Source organism: Hyalella azteca, unplaced genomic scaffold (assembly GCF_000764305.2).
Source record: "Hyalella azteca isolate HAZT.00-mixed unplaced genomic scaffold, Hazt_2.0.2 contig14264, whole genome shotgun sequence".
Taxonomy (NCBI): Eukaryota; Metazoa; Arthropoda; class Malacostraca; order Amphipoda; family Hyalellidae; genus Hyalella; species Hyalella azteca.
Genome location: NW_025944155.1, coordinates 5,498 through 24,166, shown reverse-complemented (window position 1 = coordinate 24,166; position 18,669 = coordinate 5,498). Strand labels below are relative to the sequence as shown.

General features: G+C 38.6%; 1 protein-coding gene across 1 annotated transcript; it reads left to right on the top strand.

Annotated features, from left to right (window-relative positions):
• The first annotated feature begins 3,351 nt into the window (after window positions 1–3,351).
• Window positions 3,352–14,599, top strand: LOC108682717 (beta-taxilin). Its single transcript, XM_018171950.1, has 8 exons — window positions 3,352–3,726; window positions 7,319–7,450; window positions 7,634–7,780; window positions 8,074–8,268; window positions 8,822–8,950; window positions 9,285–9,443; window positions 9,867–10,077; window positions 10,426–14,599. Exons 1-8 carry the CDS (start codon window positions 3,682–3,684, stop codon window positions 11,094–11,096), a joined length of 1,689 nt encoding a protein of 562 aa, XP_018027439.1. The 5' UTR covers window positions 3,352–3,681; the 3' UTR covers window positions 11,097–14,599.
• The last annotated feature ends 4,070 nt before the right edge of the window (window positions 14,600–18,669 follow it).

The following is an 18,669-nucleotide window of genomic DNA, read 5'->3' as shown; positions in this document are numbered from 1 at the left end:
AAATTGAAGTATACAAAAAATTCTGTCAATGCCAGCATCAATATTATGTCAATAAATATCTCTATTTTTAATTTGGTCCTGATCGGTTGCGCTTTGGTAAACATATGCGTGAGAAACCTGTTATGGAAATTCGTCCCAAAAGTGTCGATGCGGTCTTCTCACTCCCGGTCTTAAGGTGCCTGTACACAGGGATAGTACTAGCCGCTAGTTCATCCGGCGCTTGAACTGTCCACGCTACTAGCCTCGTGTATAGGGGTTCAGCCGCTTCTGAGGCATGCGCCGGCAAGTACCCGAGGCGCGGCCGAGAGAGACAACGATGTGTTGATATCTTGGCTGAAGAAGTGGCTAGTAGCGCTGATGCAGCCATGGTGAGAGCATCTGTGCCGCTCCTGTGAAGTATCTTGGATCACGTAAATCATGGCTTGTTTGAACGATAATGTTTCTAAGAGGAATCCAACAAAGTAGATTCCAGACGATATTCAATTATTCTTTGAAATATTCTCAAAATATGAATTAAAGTATAATGTTTTCCATGATGGTTACTCCAACAAAATGAAGAGAGAAACGAGTATTTTTAAACGGAAAGAAGACCTTATTAGTCAGGGTTTAGTTGCTCCCGACGCTGTATCTTTAAGAGCTAGAATATGGAGTATGAAAAAGACGTACAGACTCGAGTTGTTGAAGGTGATCACACTATCCATATTCACAGACCTCACTCGATGGCTTCTAACGACTCACTGACGGGCGCGAACGAGAAGATAGCGGCACCATATACTCTCCTCGTGTGTACAGGCTCACTAGCCGGATAGTCACCAAGCGACTGACACTAGCCAGATTTACTAGCCGTCTGCACTATCCCCGTGTACAAGCACCTTATTAGTGAGTGCGAACCTAAGGTACTTACTTCTTCGGGGTCTGTTCCCTGGCGTCCCCATGCGAGAAACCACCTCCCGCAGCTCGCACACTAAACCCCCTGGGACAGATACCACATGAGTAGCTTGTCGATTGATTCGGCCGGTCAGCGCCGAGACCCAGAAATGAGCCATTGAGTGAAGGTTGAGGAATTGCATGCAAGTAACGAAAGCTAAAACTCAATCGAAAATAAAAAATGAACTCTTGAATTATTCATATGACCGCTAAGATGGCAATGACGAAAAAGATCTAATAGCTTTTACCGACAAGGAGCTAAAATTTGATAGGCATTTTGAAACGCAAGTTAATAAATCCAATAAATTGCTTGGGCTGACAAGACGCTTCTACAAGCTAGAACCTACATGCAGGAGCGATGAAGCTGTTGTTTATCGCTGTCGTGCGCACTATCCTAGAGTTTAGAAACGCCGTGTGTTTACCAAAACTCAAAAAGAACAAAACTTTTGTCACATCGTTCAAAGACCTGGCACAGTAATAATTACAGGCTTTTAAGGCAAATCTTGTTGCATGTTCGAGACCGTAAAATGCTGTGAATGTTCTGCGATGTTAAGAGTCGACGACAGGCCTACGGCCTTATAAACGCTGAAACCGCTATTAGATTAGAAATTGTGAAGTTTACAAAAGTCTGTTATCGACGTATGCATGGCAACCTCATTGATGTATACAAGCACACTCATGGTTTATGCAAGGTCCCAGTAAGATTTGTAGATCTTGAAACAAGAAACAACACCAGGGAGCCACGGCTCTAAACTACATGCTAAAAAACTGCAGTGTAACTCATCCAAGCGACACTTCTTCTCGCTTTGAGTCACCGACATGTGGGACAGCTTCTCTGATGATATTGTTGACGCTCGGAGTGCAAATATTTGACGCTCCCACATGTGAATAGTGTATGAACACGTCCAAGAACAGACTAGACAAGGCTATGCAAGAGTATATGTTCAGTTTTGAAATACCTAGTAATAGTACCTATTCAACAAATGAGAGTCTAGTAACTACTTCAAGCCACTGTCAGTTGAAAAGATCTGGTCAGAAGGCCAGTTTTTTAGATATAGAATAGAATAGGAGTGCCGGCACTAAAGAAATAGGCCCATGGCCTGTTGCCGATTCGTGTACTTTTCGTGACTTGATTCCACAATGTATCCGGCCTTTTGAACCCGATCTTTCAATAACTGACGCTATCTGACGATTGGTTGAGGTAGCTGCTGGACTTATTGCGAGGCTCGTAAGGTGCTACGTAGGCATTTCAATACTGAACATATGCTCCTGCATAGCTTCGTCTAGTCTGTTCTTGAAGGCGTTCATACTCGGAGCGTCAACGATGCTATCAGGGAGGCTGTTCCACATGTCGGTGACTCGAAGCGAGAAGAAATGTTGTCGCATGGAATCGTTTTTAGTTTTTAGCCGTGGCCCCAGGTGTTGGTTCTTGTTTCAAATTCTAGTAATCCTTCTGGGACCTTGTATAAAGCGCGGGTATACTTGTATACTGCAATGAGATCACCATGAAGACGTCGATAACAGAGGCTTGGAAGCTTCATAATCTTTAATGTTTCTTCATAAGGCTTGCCTTTTAATCCCGGAATGTGAGCAAGTCACAATAATTACAAGAACTGGCGACAGGCCACCCAAGCCCATTCTTTAGCACGGAAGATACCCTACTATGACCAAAAATTTGGAACGGCTTGTGAATCATTTTTCAATTATAGCGAAAATTTGGATGCAACTTTGCAACATAGTCCTGCTGCTCCGATCCGAATTACGAACGTCGTTGCATCTCTTCTCAACGACGATCTCGGTGAGAGAAAAAAAGATCCATTTCTAAGTCATTGCGGGAGCTGAACTTGTTCCTGGTTTAGTATCGATTCAAGTCCAATAATTAGTCTTACGTTACTTTACCACAGAGGATACGTTGGATGAAAATATTCACCAAATTGCTCTCCGCACTCAAAGACATTCCGGATTCTGATCTGGCAAGCGAGGGACCTCTAGCGCGGACTCTTCACCACTCGTACATGGAAACGTTGTTGGGAAAAAGTCTCATTAACATAATTGAAAAAATCCTTGGCTTGCTGAGACTTCAACGAGAGAGGTTACTATTAACATAAGCTCTCGACTTGTCGGCTGTCGACTATAGATACGGTCAGCTCCGGTAACTATCGCTCCATTTTTTTTTCAATAGAATTTGACTTACAATCATTGAATCAGTTGTTTTCGCCATGGGACGAAAATCCGGCAAACGCCGGAAAAAAGAAGGCAATCTCTCTTGGTCTTCTTACTCTTCAGACAATGAAATTCTTTGAAAGGTGTGCTGTGCATGCTGGAGCTTTCTGTCTTGGGGCTACATGGACGTGTCTTCGAAGCCCCCATTAAACAAGAACTAGAAGAAGATCTCGGTGAGAACTTGCAGTAGCTGTAGCAGTAGCAGAGGTGAGCTAAGTTGCTTGGGGGCTCCTCCATCAGTTCCTTTCAACTTTCAGCCCGACGGAAACAACGAATTTATTAGTGTGATATTAGGCGTTTCAAATCCAGTAATAGGGCCTACTCACGCCGGTCACGCGCCGTCAGCTGTAGCCTGTGGGTGTATTCATAATAAAGTGTGTGCACTCGTCACTGACTCACTGTGGGCCTGCCGCCTGTGCAAATATATCCATAAACATAACGCATTAATATTGACGTTTTGTCAAAAAGTGTCATACATATATAGAAGTGGTACTAAAAGTCTGAAAAGGACAATCTATTTCTAGAAATAAAATGGCTGGAAATAACAAGAAAACATCTAAAAGCTCTAAACCAAAGGTAAGCACTAAGCAACTGACAACCAAGAGTAAGAATGATATTGGAGCTGTATTTCTTTTAAATTTAATCCAAGATTGGACAGTTGGACTTCTACTTATGAATGAATTCTTGCAGCTCCAGTCTATTTAGATTATCTGGCAAAAGTGTAACAAACTTGCGGATGTAACCTATTGTTTTCCAAGTGATTTTCAAAGTTTGCTGTTATAAGTAGGCTGTTTTTCATTTTTTTACTGAAAAACTTGGGGCAAAGTCATAGAAACTGGATAAATTGGCCAGATTCAAGGTAGGTGTTTTTGTCTGATTCCAGGGTGCACAAAGTGGGTGAATAGGGTAAACATGGTATATTCCGACACTTTAAGCTAGTCTGGAAAAGTCCTATTTTTGACTGAAATATCGCGGCTCTAATATCATATAATTTCAGTAGGTATGAAATCTCGCGGCTCTCCATTTACGAGGTGCGAATGCGAATTTATTTACAAAGTTTATGCACGTGTTACCCCAAATCTCTAATTTTACCCTTAAACAGTCAAACGGCAACAATAAAATTTGTCTCTACTGTAAGTTCAGCACGTGTTAATATACAGTCTGACCGCTTTGACATGACCGCAAGTTCGCAACTATGCGCAATCTTCAACAAACGTTTTGTTTATTTGTTTACATTACGATGTTTATGTTTTTCTGCAAGATATTTTTGGCGGAAATGGTAAAGCAATGCGGATTGCGGAAGTTGAAAATTTTATGAAATGACATGTTTGTGAACTGCGAAGTGCAAACTGTGATTTTTTAATCAAACAAAAATTTATGACATTCGAGCCGCGAGATTTCATACCTACTGAAATTATATGATATTAGAGCCGCGATATTTCAGACAAAAATAGGACTTTTCCAGACTAGTGAAATATCACAAAATGTTGCCATATTTATTTAAAAGCCTTTAGAATGCAAACCTACCAAATCCATATATTCCGACACTGTGTGTGACTAAATTGGGCATTTTGTGAGACTAATTCCGGCCATGCTTCAAACTCTACTAATTCGTAATACAAACGGCAACACTCTTGTGTTCAAATTCCGATTGCTGTGTGAGCTGTATTGGAATACGACACAGCTTGGAATTAGAACACTATTGAATATTGAACACTGCTTATTTAGGCTTTTAATTAAGAGCTATTAAGCTTTTAATTAAGACAATTTTAATTTTTGCCACAGCTTGGAGCCTTGGAACGAGCTGTGTGTGTCTAATTCCAAGCTGTGTTGGAATTAGTTTTTATGTGTCTAAAACTGTCTCTTAACTTAACCATCTATTAATTTTTTTACCACTTGAAATCAGCAAATACAAATATACTAAATCTTAAAGGCCAGGGTGCAGAGGGTGGATGCAGCGTCGCCAATATATGGGTTTTTAAGCCCTAAGCTTTGCCGGGTAATTCTACGATGCGTTGCCGGGTAATTTCTAATGAAAAGCCATTTACGCTGAGTAATGAAAAACTATTTACAAGCCACGAACTTATTTACAAGGTTGCATGCACGTGTTACCCCAAATAACTAATTTTACCCTAAAAACAGTCCGATTGTACAGCAAGTGTCAACTGAACATGTGATAATGCAGTCTGACAGCTCTAATGTGACCGCAACTACGTAATAGTAAACTTGAAGCTTACATTTTTTTGGCGGGAACTCATCGCAACTGATTTCCAGACAAGCTTCACTGCATCCTGATCCATCCAACATACCGGGAACCTTACTTTTTTTAAAATAGTTGGCCGATGACTGACAAATATATTAAATGCAAGAATTTCAATCTAAATGTGACGGCAAGATCTTCTGAAGGCGTAAATTTTGCTACTGAAGCCGCGAAGCATCACCAAAGATCTTGCAATATTCATCCACTCTCTGCACAGTGGCTTAAAGGATTCCTAATATATTCACTGACTTATTTAAAAGTCTCAAACCATAATATTCTTTCTACACAAACAGTTTATCACTATTTGGTAGAGCAAGGTTAACTATTAACTTTGACACATTTTTCGATGTTCTCACTGGGTGACACGCACTGTCTCTCTTTGGATCTCAACATTTTTCAGCCAGACGGCCGAGACGTAGTGTTTTGGCAATAGTATGGCGCGCAATAGTATGACATCACTATTTTAACCATCAACAAATGTGTGGAACTAAGAAAAATCTTAATATAAAGGAAAAAAGTCGAGAAGTGTCGGAATTACCCATGATGTCGGAATATACGCGTTTACCCTATCTGAAGATCTTTGGCAATTGGCTAAATTTACACCTTCATCAGTGACTAAATTTACACCTTCATAAGATCTTGCTGGCTGCTGCATAGTCACAGGTCACAACTCACAAAGTAGAGAGTTTTTTAGACTCTTCCTCAGCCACATTTTAAGTTTACAGAAATATAATGTGTGTATAAGTTTGACCCATAAAAAAGCATTGGATAGTTCATTTTTGAGTCCTATAATACATGGTGCTATTTTATAGTAAATAGGTATAAAAGAACATGAGCTTTTGGGAAATTAGAGCGCTGTCATAATCTAGAGCGCCACATGTCACTACACCTTCCCCAACTAATTCCAATAAATCACTGTGGTAGGTAACATTTTTACGTTGTGGCGGATTATTGTCCTAATTGACCCCACCTGTCCCTTATTGCCCGTTCACCCAATTTGATGGTAGTCTTTCTACTCTTACACCATTGCCCGTTCAACTGACTGCTCCGATTCTGCTGGGCAATTGTCTAATTGCAATATTGGGCTGTTTAGGAATAATTTTTTCCAAACTTATGGGTAAAAATAATTGTGTTAGGATGATTCTTAAAAATTGCTGTTTAAAATAGGCCATTTTCTCATTTGTCACTGAAGAAATTAGGAAAAGCTATAGAAATTGGTGAAATTTACCAGATTAGCAGGTATTTTTGTCCAATCCAGGAGTGGCTTCTGCCCAATTTTGTAGTTAGTTGCTAAGTGCTCAAATGCCTGGCCTTCTTGCTGATCAGAGCTGAGGTCAAACTTTCACCTGCACTCTCCAATCCTGATACTCTGAACTGTAACCACTGCACTGCATACTACTGTACCAGCTGCTTACAAGCACATGTTTATATTTGTATGTGTAGCTTTCATTCAACTGAGCAATGTCTACATGAAGGAGAATAATGTACCGCCGTTCACTGGGTTTTCTCTTGTTTTTTTCTTTTTTTTTTTTTTGGAAAGGATTGCTTTGGCCCAGTTATCTGAGATGCCCTGGAAGGTTGTGTGGAATATATCTGCTTCCTAAATCATGTCTCTTATTTGGGGGGGTATCCATGCTGGGGCTCCGATTCTCACCTGAAAACAGTTGAAAAGCTCTAGATGCAGCCCAGAAGATTCCCACAAAATGAATTATATTTTATTTAATTTATTACATACAAGTACCGGTATTTAATTGAGCAGCCAAATTTCACAAATATTGAAAATGTGTCACTTTGAATCACTACCAGTAGGTATGTTTTATGTAGAAATAAGTGAGAATTCTTCAATCTGGGCTATTAAGGCCATTGGCCAATGTGTTACTGCAATTATGAAGGCAATTTATTTTGCAGGGCATCAAGGGTGGAGGTGATGGAGGTGCTGATGCTGCCATTAATGCCATCAAATCCTTACCTGCTGAGCAGCAAACTGCTGCATTTGAATCTAAATTGGTGGAGATCATGTCTCAACATGAACAACTAAAGGTAATTTTTTCTAAATGTATTGTATATATGTAATCTATCAGAAAAATGTTTTCCTTAGTTTAATTTGTGGAAAAAGTGCTTGACTTAGTTGCTTTGTAACTGTACCTACCTATATGTATACATCATTGTAATAAGGCAGCATGAAAGTTCATAAATATTTCTTACGACCCCTTTTTATTTCAGAGCTCCTTGAGTGCAGCTGTGTCACGATATGAAGCTGCAGAGAAGAGCAACAGTCAGCTTAATGCTGACTATACCAAAGCCACGCTCTCCAAAGGACAGCTGGAGTCACTCTGCCGAGAACTGCAGAAGCAGAATAAACTAATCAAAGTGAGTGGTAGTATTTAATTTTTTCTTGGTTGATATAAAAGTGCACTCAGACACAAGCACTGATGGCGTCTAGTTGAATCATATCAGGTGGTACAGTATATGGTTATGGTATTAAGGGTAGGTATCAAAAGTGGACTGTTTTTGTGGCTTTTATCTTATTCTCTGTAGAAATTGTAAGATAATTTTTTGGTGAATCACTGATAGTTTTGGAAAATTAACAAAATACTTATCAAAATACTGTGATGATGAGTAAAGATTTTCTCTAATAAAGTGAAATAATACTTAAATGACAGGAAGAGAATTTGGCACGTGTGCGCGAGGAGGAAGAGAAGCGGCGCGAGTTGAGTGCTCGGCTCAACACGACGCTTGCGGACATCACAGGACTGCTCGAGCAGAACAAGGAGAAGAATACAGAGCTCAGGCAGGACAACCAGAACATGGCCATGCGACTCAATGATCTCGTCACTCAGTACAGCGAGAGACAGGAGGTCAACTAATGCTATTTGAGGCTGATTTTATTAGGCATTATATTGCTGTTGTGCATGGCTCACTAGATATGAGGCCATCTAAATATTCTTTTAGATTACTTGTATGTATTATTGATATTTTGCTAACCTCTACTCAATCAGAGCTTTTTCTGTAGTAATTTATAATAAATACCTGTACTTACATACATACACCAATGATCGGATATGCAATGCAAAATTCTTAAGATCAATAATGACTTAATTCTTAATTCACCTTTGCATCTTATTGCAAGTTTCTTTCGGTACGTAAAAAAGTGAGTTAAGAAATAAAAAATTTTAAAATTGCTTTGTAGTTTGAGGCAAAATTTATCTTTAGCAGAGTTCATTACAAGTAAAATGACATTGATACGATGCAAAAAATTTATTTCAGTGTACGTTAAAGGAAAATATCCCATATAAACATTCTTATTTACTTGTATGTCAAATTTTATTGCAGATTTTTAATCAATAGGATTTGTTACCTTTTCCCCTAACTTCATGTTTTTCTCCTTCTAAAAACTTTGTCCACTTTTAGAACATCGACAAGATTCTGCATCAGCGAGACTTGCAGCTTCAGTTGGCAGAGGCAAAGCTTGCCAAAGCTGCCATAGAATCGTCTGAGGAAAGAGAGATTTTCCTCAGGGACAAGAAGAAAATGCTAGAGGTGAGACTCATCTTGTGTCAGTAATTGCCGGTCAATTCAGTACCTCATCTGCCTTTCTTTGTATTGTTAGACAACTTACTTTGAGCACAAACATTCTATGATGACGATATTAAGACATTAAATCACACTTTCTTTCTAAATGTAAGTCCTTATCAGAAGCTGTAAATATGTTTTTTTAGTCAATCTTAATTTTCCATTTAGTTAAATTAAGAAAAAACTAATTACGAATAGATACAATAACATTTTGTAATGAAAAACTCTAGCATATCGCTGCATGGGATTTCATTGAATAGCAGCTGTCATGTAGGTGTTGAATAGCAAATCTTTTTTCCAGGAGTTGCAATTGTACCAGGAGAAGTTGACGCGCATGGCCACCATAGAGATAACTTTACGCCAGCAACTGACCAGTTACTCTGATCAGTATGCAAAGTTTGAGAAAACTGCTCAGACCTCCAACACGATCATCAACAAGTTCAAGAAGGAAATGGACTTGGTATTGGAAAAGTAGTTCTCACTTTAAATTTTTATCGTGTGTTTTTTCTTTCTGTTGCCCTTGGATTATAGGTATGAGAAAATGTGTACCAGTTTGGCTATAGTAGACGAAGAGATCAATGGAATTATTCATTTTTAGCTGTGTGTGTTTGTATTTAAATATTAAGGCTTTGAAACTTTTGAAGTTATAGTTAGTTATTTAATTTAATAGTTATTTATTTCTTGGTAGTCCCAATTAACTCTATATGATACCTACATTTAGGTTTAAGAAGCTTGCGAAAATTGGTTATATTTGTTCCGCGTCATTCCATATTGATTTAGTTGAAGCACCCAGTGTATTCATAATGCCAAATGAAGAGATAAATTTAATGAAAATTTTACAAATATGATTTTGTTGAAAACCAAATTTATGATTATTTTTCAGATGGGTAAAAAGATGAAAAAGCTGGAGAAGGAGACGTTGTCTTGGCAGACAAAGTGTGCACAGAGCAACTCTGCTCTTCTAGACGCACTCACTGAGCGTGCTCAGTTCCTCGCGAAGATCGAGCGTCTCACCAAACAGAACGAAAAACTGCAGCAGCTCGCCAGGGGCCTACAGGCGCAGCTCGTTGAAGAACGCAAGGCCAACAGAAAAGGTTCAAAACAAATAACAATTTACAAAATATATAAACGATCCTTTTTTGATGCATGTGTGAGCGCCACTGATATGTTCTATTTCCCTTATACGAATTTTAAACTCGCAGGATATGATTTTTTTATGACATGCAAAACTTAACTTTTTCGTATTTCGTAAGGTGCCAGATACTAATAACTTCAACATTTCTTGTAGAGCCGTTAATTCATATCCTTTTGTATAATTTTCAATTTCGTCTCCAAAGAATAATTTTGTTTACCAAGAATAATTTTGTTTACCTAGAATAATTTTGTTTACAAAGAATAATTTCGCTTACAAAGTATCCTATGTTAATGCCGCCGGTTTGCAGGTGGCGATGGCTCTGAAGATATCGCGGCTGCAGGAACGCTCTCAGAGAAGGTCGAACAAGTGATCAGCGAAGCGTTCAGTCCCACTGAAGAAACCGGAAATTCAGCTCCGACCACGGGCTCTGACACCACACCTAACAGCATCCCTGCTGCCGATGCGAGTGCTGACCAAGTTACTGACAATTCTCAGTCAGATGTCCATGCTGATTCGTCCGAGGTCAAGCCGCGACATTCGCATTCATCTGGCGAGTCCGAGTCTGCAGAATTTGACTCGAGTGCCGCAACCGTGGAGCTGTCAGAAATAGCTTCTCAGTTGACGGAGGTGAGCTCTCAGTTGGCAGCGCTGACTGGTAAGCGACACACTGTAACTAATGATCCAGGAGCTAACTCTGAAGAAACTTGTGCTGAAGTTACCGAAGCTGAACCTGTGGAGGCTGCACTAAGCTCTGGCGTGTCATCTGCTGTGGGGATAGAAAATTGTGGATCAGTTTCTCCTAGCAAATCTAATAGCAGTGTCACGAATGAAACAATTGGCGACAACGACCTCATTGCTACAGGAGGAGCTGTTGCTTCGTGCCATGTTGTCGGCAATGATGATGCGCGTGTCCTTGAGAACCTCGTTTCAAGTATTAACCTGGGTCAAGAACCTCCTGTTCAAGTAACTGAGCTCTGAGTTCCTAACATCTTTTAGTCCACACTCTTGAAGGATTCATGCCTATGTTGCTTCGTGCCTTCTAACACCTTTCACAATTAAATGCCAGAATTTATAGTCAATAAGCCCACTGCTTGTGTGGTAATTATTATGAAGCTGGTGGCTTGTTCATATTACTGACACTGACTTTCTATTTTTATTTATGCTCGAGATTGTTAAAACAAGCGATCGACTCAAGCAGCTATCTTTTGGAAGTAAAAGGTTTTAGGAGTAAAATTTTAGTGTCGTACTCAAGTTTTGATCAACGCTTCTTCAGTAATCCGCATCTCCGAGAGCTATTACAATCTTGGTTGCTACCGTATTGGCATTACCTAGGATTGAAATTTCATTCATGCTGTAGTAACATGAGTAAATATTCTCATCAGGAAGCTCGCATGTGAAAACTTTAATACTTGTAGCTCCCAGATATGCCTGATTAATGTTATAGTACGTTTATTAACTGCAGAATTTGAATTCATTTTGAGAATTGAAGTCAGTTTTATGTAGATTAGTAGTTTTTGTTTAGAAATGTATAAATAATTACCGAATGAGATTAAACTTTAATTTGAATAATTTACGCAGATGGAAGTAGTGTAAAAGTTATCAAAACGCGTTTTAAACAATCAATTAAAATCACATAATTTACGACTTGGTCATTAGGAATAAAATATTGACATCCGAGTTGAAGTGAGCAAATTTTACGTATAATATGTGTTCATTACTTTCTTCTGTGTTTCTTGTGTTTTTAAGCGTCTCGTAATTTGGTGGTACTGAGCTCGTTTGTCAAACGTGAATTTGACGATGGTGATGACGAGAAACTTCATGACTCAAGCGTGCATTTCTGTTGGGCATGGCTCATCATGGCATGCATCAGCCTTTTCTATCGGTTTCGAAACTTAAGGAATTGAAGAAAGATTCAATACCACAATTTTTATTGTTACAATTTCAATGTTGTGTTACATATATTGTTAAAATTATCCCCACCAAAATCTTTCGGCACTAATGGGTGTGGACAAGAAGTATGTTTGTACGGAGCTGTTAACGTGTACCGGCATACCTGATCTGCGATTCTTCTCATCCTACAGTGGACGATTTAACGAATTTTAATGCTTCCACGTAGGTAGTTCAAATCTTTTCCTATATTAGTGTTCCCGCGTCCGTCCACCGTTGCATCTCCTCAAATATTGCTGTATATTCAGGCGAAACGATCAATCTTTCCCTTGATGTTGCTGTGGTCGTATATGTGTTGGCACAACACATTAGCACATTTTCATTATTATCAGTCTCATCTTGTGAGACGAAAGGTTTTTAACTTTCACATTCTTCATCTTGGTTTGTTGCCCACTATACTTTAACTTTTTGGTGTCGCATCGTTGACTGACCCTCCAAAAGAAAGAGCTGCATCACTTGGGCATGGCGGTCAGCCTCTACATCCAAAATTATTACATGTGTGAATCCAGACCTTTACATCCAAAGTTACATCACATTCTGGGATCTTGATGTCGATATAAGGTTTTAATGCCCATGATTGTTCATGTTTGAATGGCTATATTTTGAAATTTATTCAAAAACCAAGCTAGAGCTATCAATTTTTCATAAGATCTCTTAATTCTGATGTAGCTAATAATAATTAATGTATTTTAGAACGTAATTATTATGTAATTGCACCGTCAATTTTGTGTAAATCTAAGGACCGTTATTATTGCCTCCGAGTTTGTTGGCTCTTAAATCTTGGTCGAGGAAGATTGTCATCTATAGATTGTTATGCAAACCACGTTTGTGTAATTTTGGTTTTAGTAGAACAGTCACCTTGATTACTCCCATATAAACCTCCATTGACAGTCCTGCACGACTGCTGCTAGGGTTGCAAGGATTATTTGCCCGTATTCTTGTTAGGAGTTGTTTCGTTGATTTACCGAAGTCCAAACTTCGTTCATTTGTCAATATTTCTCGGCAAGGTGATAGGCTGCTTTTGGATCGTTTTAATTATTTGTGCATTAATTATCATCTTTTTCAAAGTGTATTAATCAATGTAATTTATTTTACGATTGATAAAGAATTTTGCCCTTCATTGTGGAACGTGCTTCTACTTTTATAACGCACAAATTTCGATCCTTGTCAGACTCTGAACATCCAAAGCTTGTAGTTGAATTCTTATCTCTTGCTACTCCTGCAATAGTTGCCCTCCTACCCAGCGATTTTATTTCTTGCAGTTCCTGCCATCGCTTCTTAATATCCGTGTTATTTTATGGGTGTTTAAAAGGCAAATTTTTTGTAGCAGGTGTTTTTCAACAACTCTCGTTGAAGGAAAATTATTTTTGCTGCTGAGATTCTCAATTCGAATTTTCGTTAACGTACATAATATTTCATATCATATTCGAATCTTCGTTAGTTACTCTTTTCTTCATGGAGAAGTGGGTATTGATAGACGTAGAACGAAATCTATGGTAAGTATTTCCCAAATCTTAGACAGCCCCTCTTGACCACTCGTTTGCTGGATGTAGACATGGTCTGGCAGGAAGTTTTGTCTCTTCATTTCACACTAAACGTGTTATTGATAATTGTTTACAATTTTATGAGTTTCGCTTTAATCTCTGGCACGATGTAGTGTAATACTTTTTACATATTTTTACCAGGTTTTGGGCCTTGGGCCTTTAAAATTGTGTAATATTTCACCCTTGCAACAGATAAACCTCAGTGTGCAGACTTCTAACTTCCCTGTGTGAGTGTTCACTAACAAATTGATTGTGTTTAGTAGTGCTCATTATTCACATGTTTAGCACACCACGCCCGAGGAAGTCACTGGCGGATGAATGCTTCAAATGATCATGCTTCTCTTCTCTTACTCAGTACGCAACACAGAAGATCCTGGTTTAGCCAACACTGTGATTGCACCGTTCGAATTAGCAATTTGCCGATATGCAAGTCATTGTCCCACTCGTAATTTGGTTTTAGCTGATAGATGCACGGTCTTGCACTTATTTAATATCAAGTATTTTGTATAGTTTTTCACAATCAGGAGCACGTAGTCCAAAACTAATGCATAAATTTTGCCACTGTGTTAACTATAAGATTTTAAATGTTTTTACAATTGTCTCACCACGTTTAATTATATGCGTATAAATGGTGCAGTCACAAGTTCTGATCTCTTTGGCCAGCTCGTTTTTGCTCTAGTCTCGGAAAAATTATTTTCTCTTATGCAAATTATGCGCTGGCCATAGAATCTTAATTTTTCATTCACAGAAATATGTACGAAAAAAATCTTTGGGCCTGAATTGACACAAAACTTTGTGAAGGGAATCGCTGGCATTCTTTTGAGATAACTTTCTTTTATTGACGTAATGTACTGATTTTTTTAACAGAGGCTCCCCGGTCAGTAGACGTTGTAATAACGAGTACGATTAAGTAATAAGGCTGTCCCTTGGCAACTGTTGGCAGTTTACGGTTGTCGTGGCAAGATGCTTGTTAATAAATGAAATAATGCATTCGCCATTTCCATTATCCCAATTAGTAGTTGTGAATTTGGCTCGCAGCAGCTCATTCCTCCATGAACACATTTTGATAAAAATCTCCTATTGACAGTTCACTGCTTGACGGTGGATAACAGACTTAACAGTAGAAGCTTGAATTATTAACCTTTAATTCGTCCAAGTTTAAAATCAAAGTTATACTAATAGTGTTAATTTTTTATGTATTACTTGGCTGTAATCGTAGATTACTCAAAAATTGTAGTTTCGTATTATACGAAAAATCCTCATTTATGATCAAGGACAAACTCTTTGGTTTTGGAATTTTATGATAGTTATTACCCGTTTACCGTCGTAAACACAAATTTTTAAAATGTTGAATGGAATATCACGACGGGGGGAATAGCCACTTCACTTCTCGTTTCCCTGGCGGGGAGAAGAAACCAATCTTTTACGAGTTGCTTATTGCGGCCCTGAGTAGCCTCATAACAGCCGAGGCAGCATGCTTGTGAGCTACCGCAGTCACTGATGCCAAACATGAAAAACTATAACTTGAAACGTGTCGTGTATTTTAGACGCATCGATATCATTCATCAATATTGCAAAAAAAGAGGAAATTTACCAAACAAGCAACTGACTTGAATAAAATGGTTATTTCCTCGAGTCCCGATGTCCAAAAATCCCAAGTGATTTTGAAGCACATGATTGTTTATTAGATTGTTTGGTGGGATAAGTATTTTCGTATTCCAAATTAACCTTGCATATCAATCATTTGGAATTTTTCAAGATGCCAACTACGTAATTACGAGAAAAGTAACCACGTTAAATACAGTGCGCATGTGATAAGATGAGCATTTCTAAAATCTTGATTCTGCTCCATGTGAGGAGGAAGCACACGTCCAGTGTTTAAAGTATAACATAACATAACAAAGTGATGTCGGCGCTGAAGTGTAGGCCTGATGTGGCCTGTCGCCGATTCTTTTCCTTTTCGTGCCTTGTTCATAGATCTAAACTCGTGTCATTTGACCGGATCTTTTCATGACTGGCGATAGTTTGAAGTAGCTACTAGACTTCCACCGGGTTCGCTAAGGAGCTAGGCATTTCAAATCTGAACATATATTTTTCCATAGCTTTAACTAGTCTGTTCTTGAACGCGTTCATACTTGGAGCGCCAACGATGTCATCGGGGAGGCTATTCCACATGTCGGTGATTCGAATTTGTCTCCAAAGTTTTGATGACACAAAATGAAAAGAACAGCTATGGTATGCGTCGGCAACATTGCTCAAATCAGTCTCAGCATTACACGAGCTCTGTGTAAATGTTGTTCTCATTTAAATTTGTTTGCTCTACAGAGTCCATTTTTTTCACTCGCTTTGTTTGTGTCTTCATAGCCTCGATGTGGAGAGCCATTATTGACGCAGTTTCTATCAGCGAGTCACGGGTCAGAGCTGCGAAATTTCTGTGACGTTGCTTATTTGCGGTGTTTGAAGCTATTTCAGGCCTTAACTTTAGAAGTGTACCGAATTTACGGATATTGAATATAAATTCTTAAATCCATATATAGAATAGAGATTTTTCACGTACGTTATTCTAAATTCATTTAGATTTAGATGTCGAAACAACTTTTTCATCACGACCGCTGCAAACGCACTTTTTGTAGCTGTGTTGCTCTGATTGCGGAACCGCCTATGATCTCGTCACGGTACTGAATCTTTAAGGGCCTGCATGCCTGTGCCTTTTGATGATGCAAGAAAATGTTAACCTGTCTTGCTCTTTTCGCTTTTTCGGTTAAAATGAACCGACTTGATTATTAGGTGCCTTTCACTCATGTGACCACTCCATCGGCTCACTCATGAACTAATGCGCCAGTCGATACGCCACTCTCAATATAGACCTGGACAATTATTGGATATGTTCGTGTATCGCAACATCTCACTGTTATGTTACTACTTGACTGATACTTCAAGCACTTGGCTAGAGAATTATTGGATATTATTGAACTATATAATGATATTATTGAGTCACTGAAGAATCGGTTTCTAGAAAGTAGATTATGGTAAAGGCTTTCCTGTAAAAATAAAATTATTGCGATATCTTTGCACGTCTTTTTTTTACAACACTTCTCTTTAACTTCACTTCTTGTCTGTTTGTTCGTTTGTTTGTCTGTCTGCTATAAATCTTGTAATCGAAATTTAATACACTTCTACTTATCCTATCGATCTGAAATTTTGCACACTTGTGTAAAGTTGGAGACAATGCATGAATCAAATGTGAAAATAAAAGATTTTAAAAATATTTTTTTTTCAGCAATAAAAAAATTGAAAAAATAATTTTGTCAGCTACAAATCTTATAACTGATATTTGACACACTTTTACCTGTCTAATTGATCTGAAATTTTGCACACTTGTGTGAAGTCAGATAAAAAAATTTTATATAAAAAAATTGAAAATTTAATTTTTTTAATATTCGAAAATTAAATGAGAAATTCATCGTACATCTGTAAGATTGGAGACACTGAATTCTTTGGAAGTGTTGTCTTTAAAAAGTAATTATTAAACGTATATTATTTATTCCAAAGCGGTACTTACTTAAAAAACATGCCTCGTACCTCTCAGAGCAAATGAATTGATATGTATGAAAACAGCAATATATCATTGAATGCGGTGAATGTATAACTTAATTTACTTTAATCCGTATTACTTCGTAGAAAGGATTTGTTTGCAGAATTATTTCCATATATTTGGAGCATAATCAGGAATTGAAGTACATTGTTGAGGAGAGTAAGAAGTAAATTACAGTTTAGTCTCCGTACAGTGTGTATGGCTCAGCCAGGATACAAACACAGACACAAGCAGAGATGTGTATTTCCAGTAACAAGCCGACACGGGGGTCGGGGAGCGCAGCCGTGCACCACCAATTTTGTGCACCAATAAGCCCTGAATCGAACGCCTTGGATCTCTCCTGACCTACACCAATTAGCCCGTGCACCACTCGGCTCTGTCCTCTTCAGGCCTTGATCACCACCTGCCGTGCACCACCAGGCCGCGGATCGAATATCACTTCAGGGCATCGTTAAATTACGTAATTTTACCTTCACCGCATCAGAGGTTAGGTTTCAGATAGCATAGTTCTGTTCCAAAATTTATCGTCCTTCGACAAGTGGCCGTTTGACCGAGGGCTGGTTCGACCCACGGACTAGATACGGACGGCTTGAAGTGTTGAAGGCTACGTTCCGGAAGGCAGGAATCATGATCGTCCATTACATCCAGGGTAGTGGTGGTCTTCGGCAGGCGACCCCCGACACGTATCTGAGACAGAGACGAGCTGTGTCCCTTGACTACAACTATGCCGCGCGGTCACAGCACTGTAGTTCCACATGTCTTAGTTACTCCGGTACACAGTTGCGCAGTATTATTATCCCATAGCTTATTGCGTACTTGTTTTACTGTCCATACTTTTATATATACTCCATGCTAAACAGCAAAAATTAGCCGAGGTAAACCTAATTCATCATCTGAATCTTGCAATTCATGCAGTGAGTGAACTCTGGATTATATTGATCTGAAAGAGAGAGCTCAGCATCTCAGCACTGTATAATTATTTGTCTTTTGTTTTTGATTATTTGATGATTGCACAAAAACATTTATTTCAATTCTTATTTTTGCGTTATTCAATTTCCGTGATACATATGCGAACTAGCAGGTCATCGTACGCTCTTTTGGTTGAATGTATTTGAGATTCATGTTGTCAATATTATTGTTTATGCGACTGTCACACAATGGAACGGGAATTCTGACTATTTCAACGTGAAAATTGGCCAAGCATTTGAATTTGAGCTATTTAGAGTAATTTTGAAATGAAAAGCTTCCTTAGCGATAAAAGAAAAATTTCAGCCTCAATAAATGAAATTTATGTCGAACAAGCGCTGATTTATAATAAGGTCCTGTAACAAATAACAATTCGTTTATAAGATAGGACAAATTTCTGTTAAAGAAATCCTTCTAAGCAAGCGACGATCCTGTGAAGATATCAATGAATTTCCTGCACATTAATAACTAAAGTTAAGGTTCTCGTTTTCAACGCGCT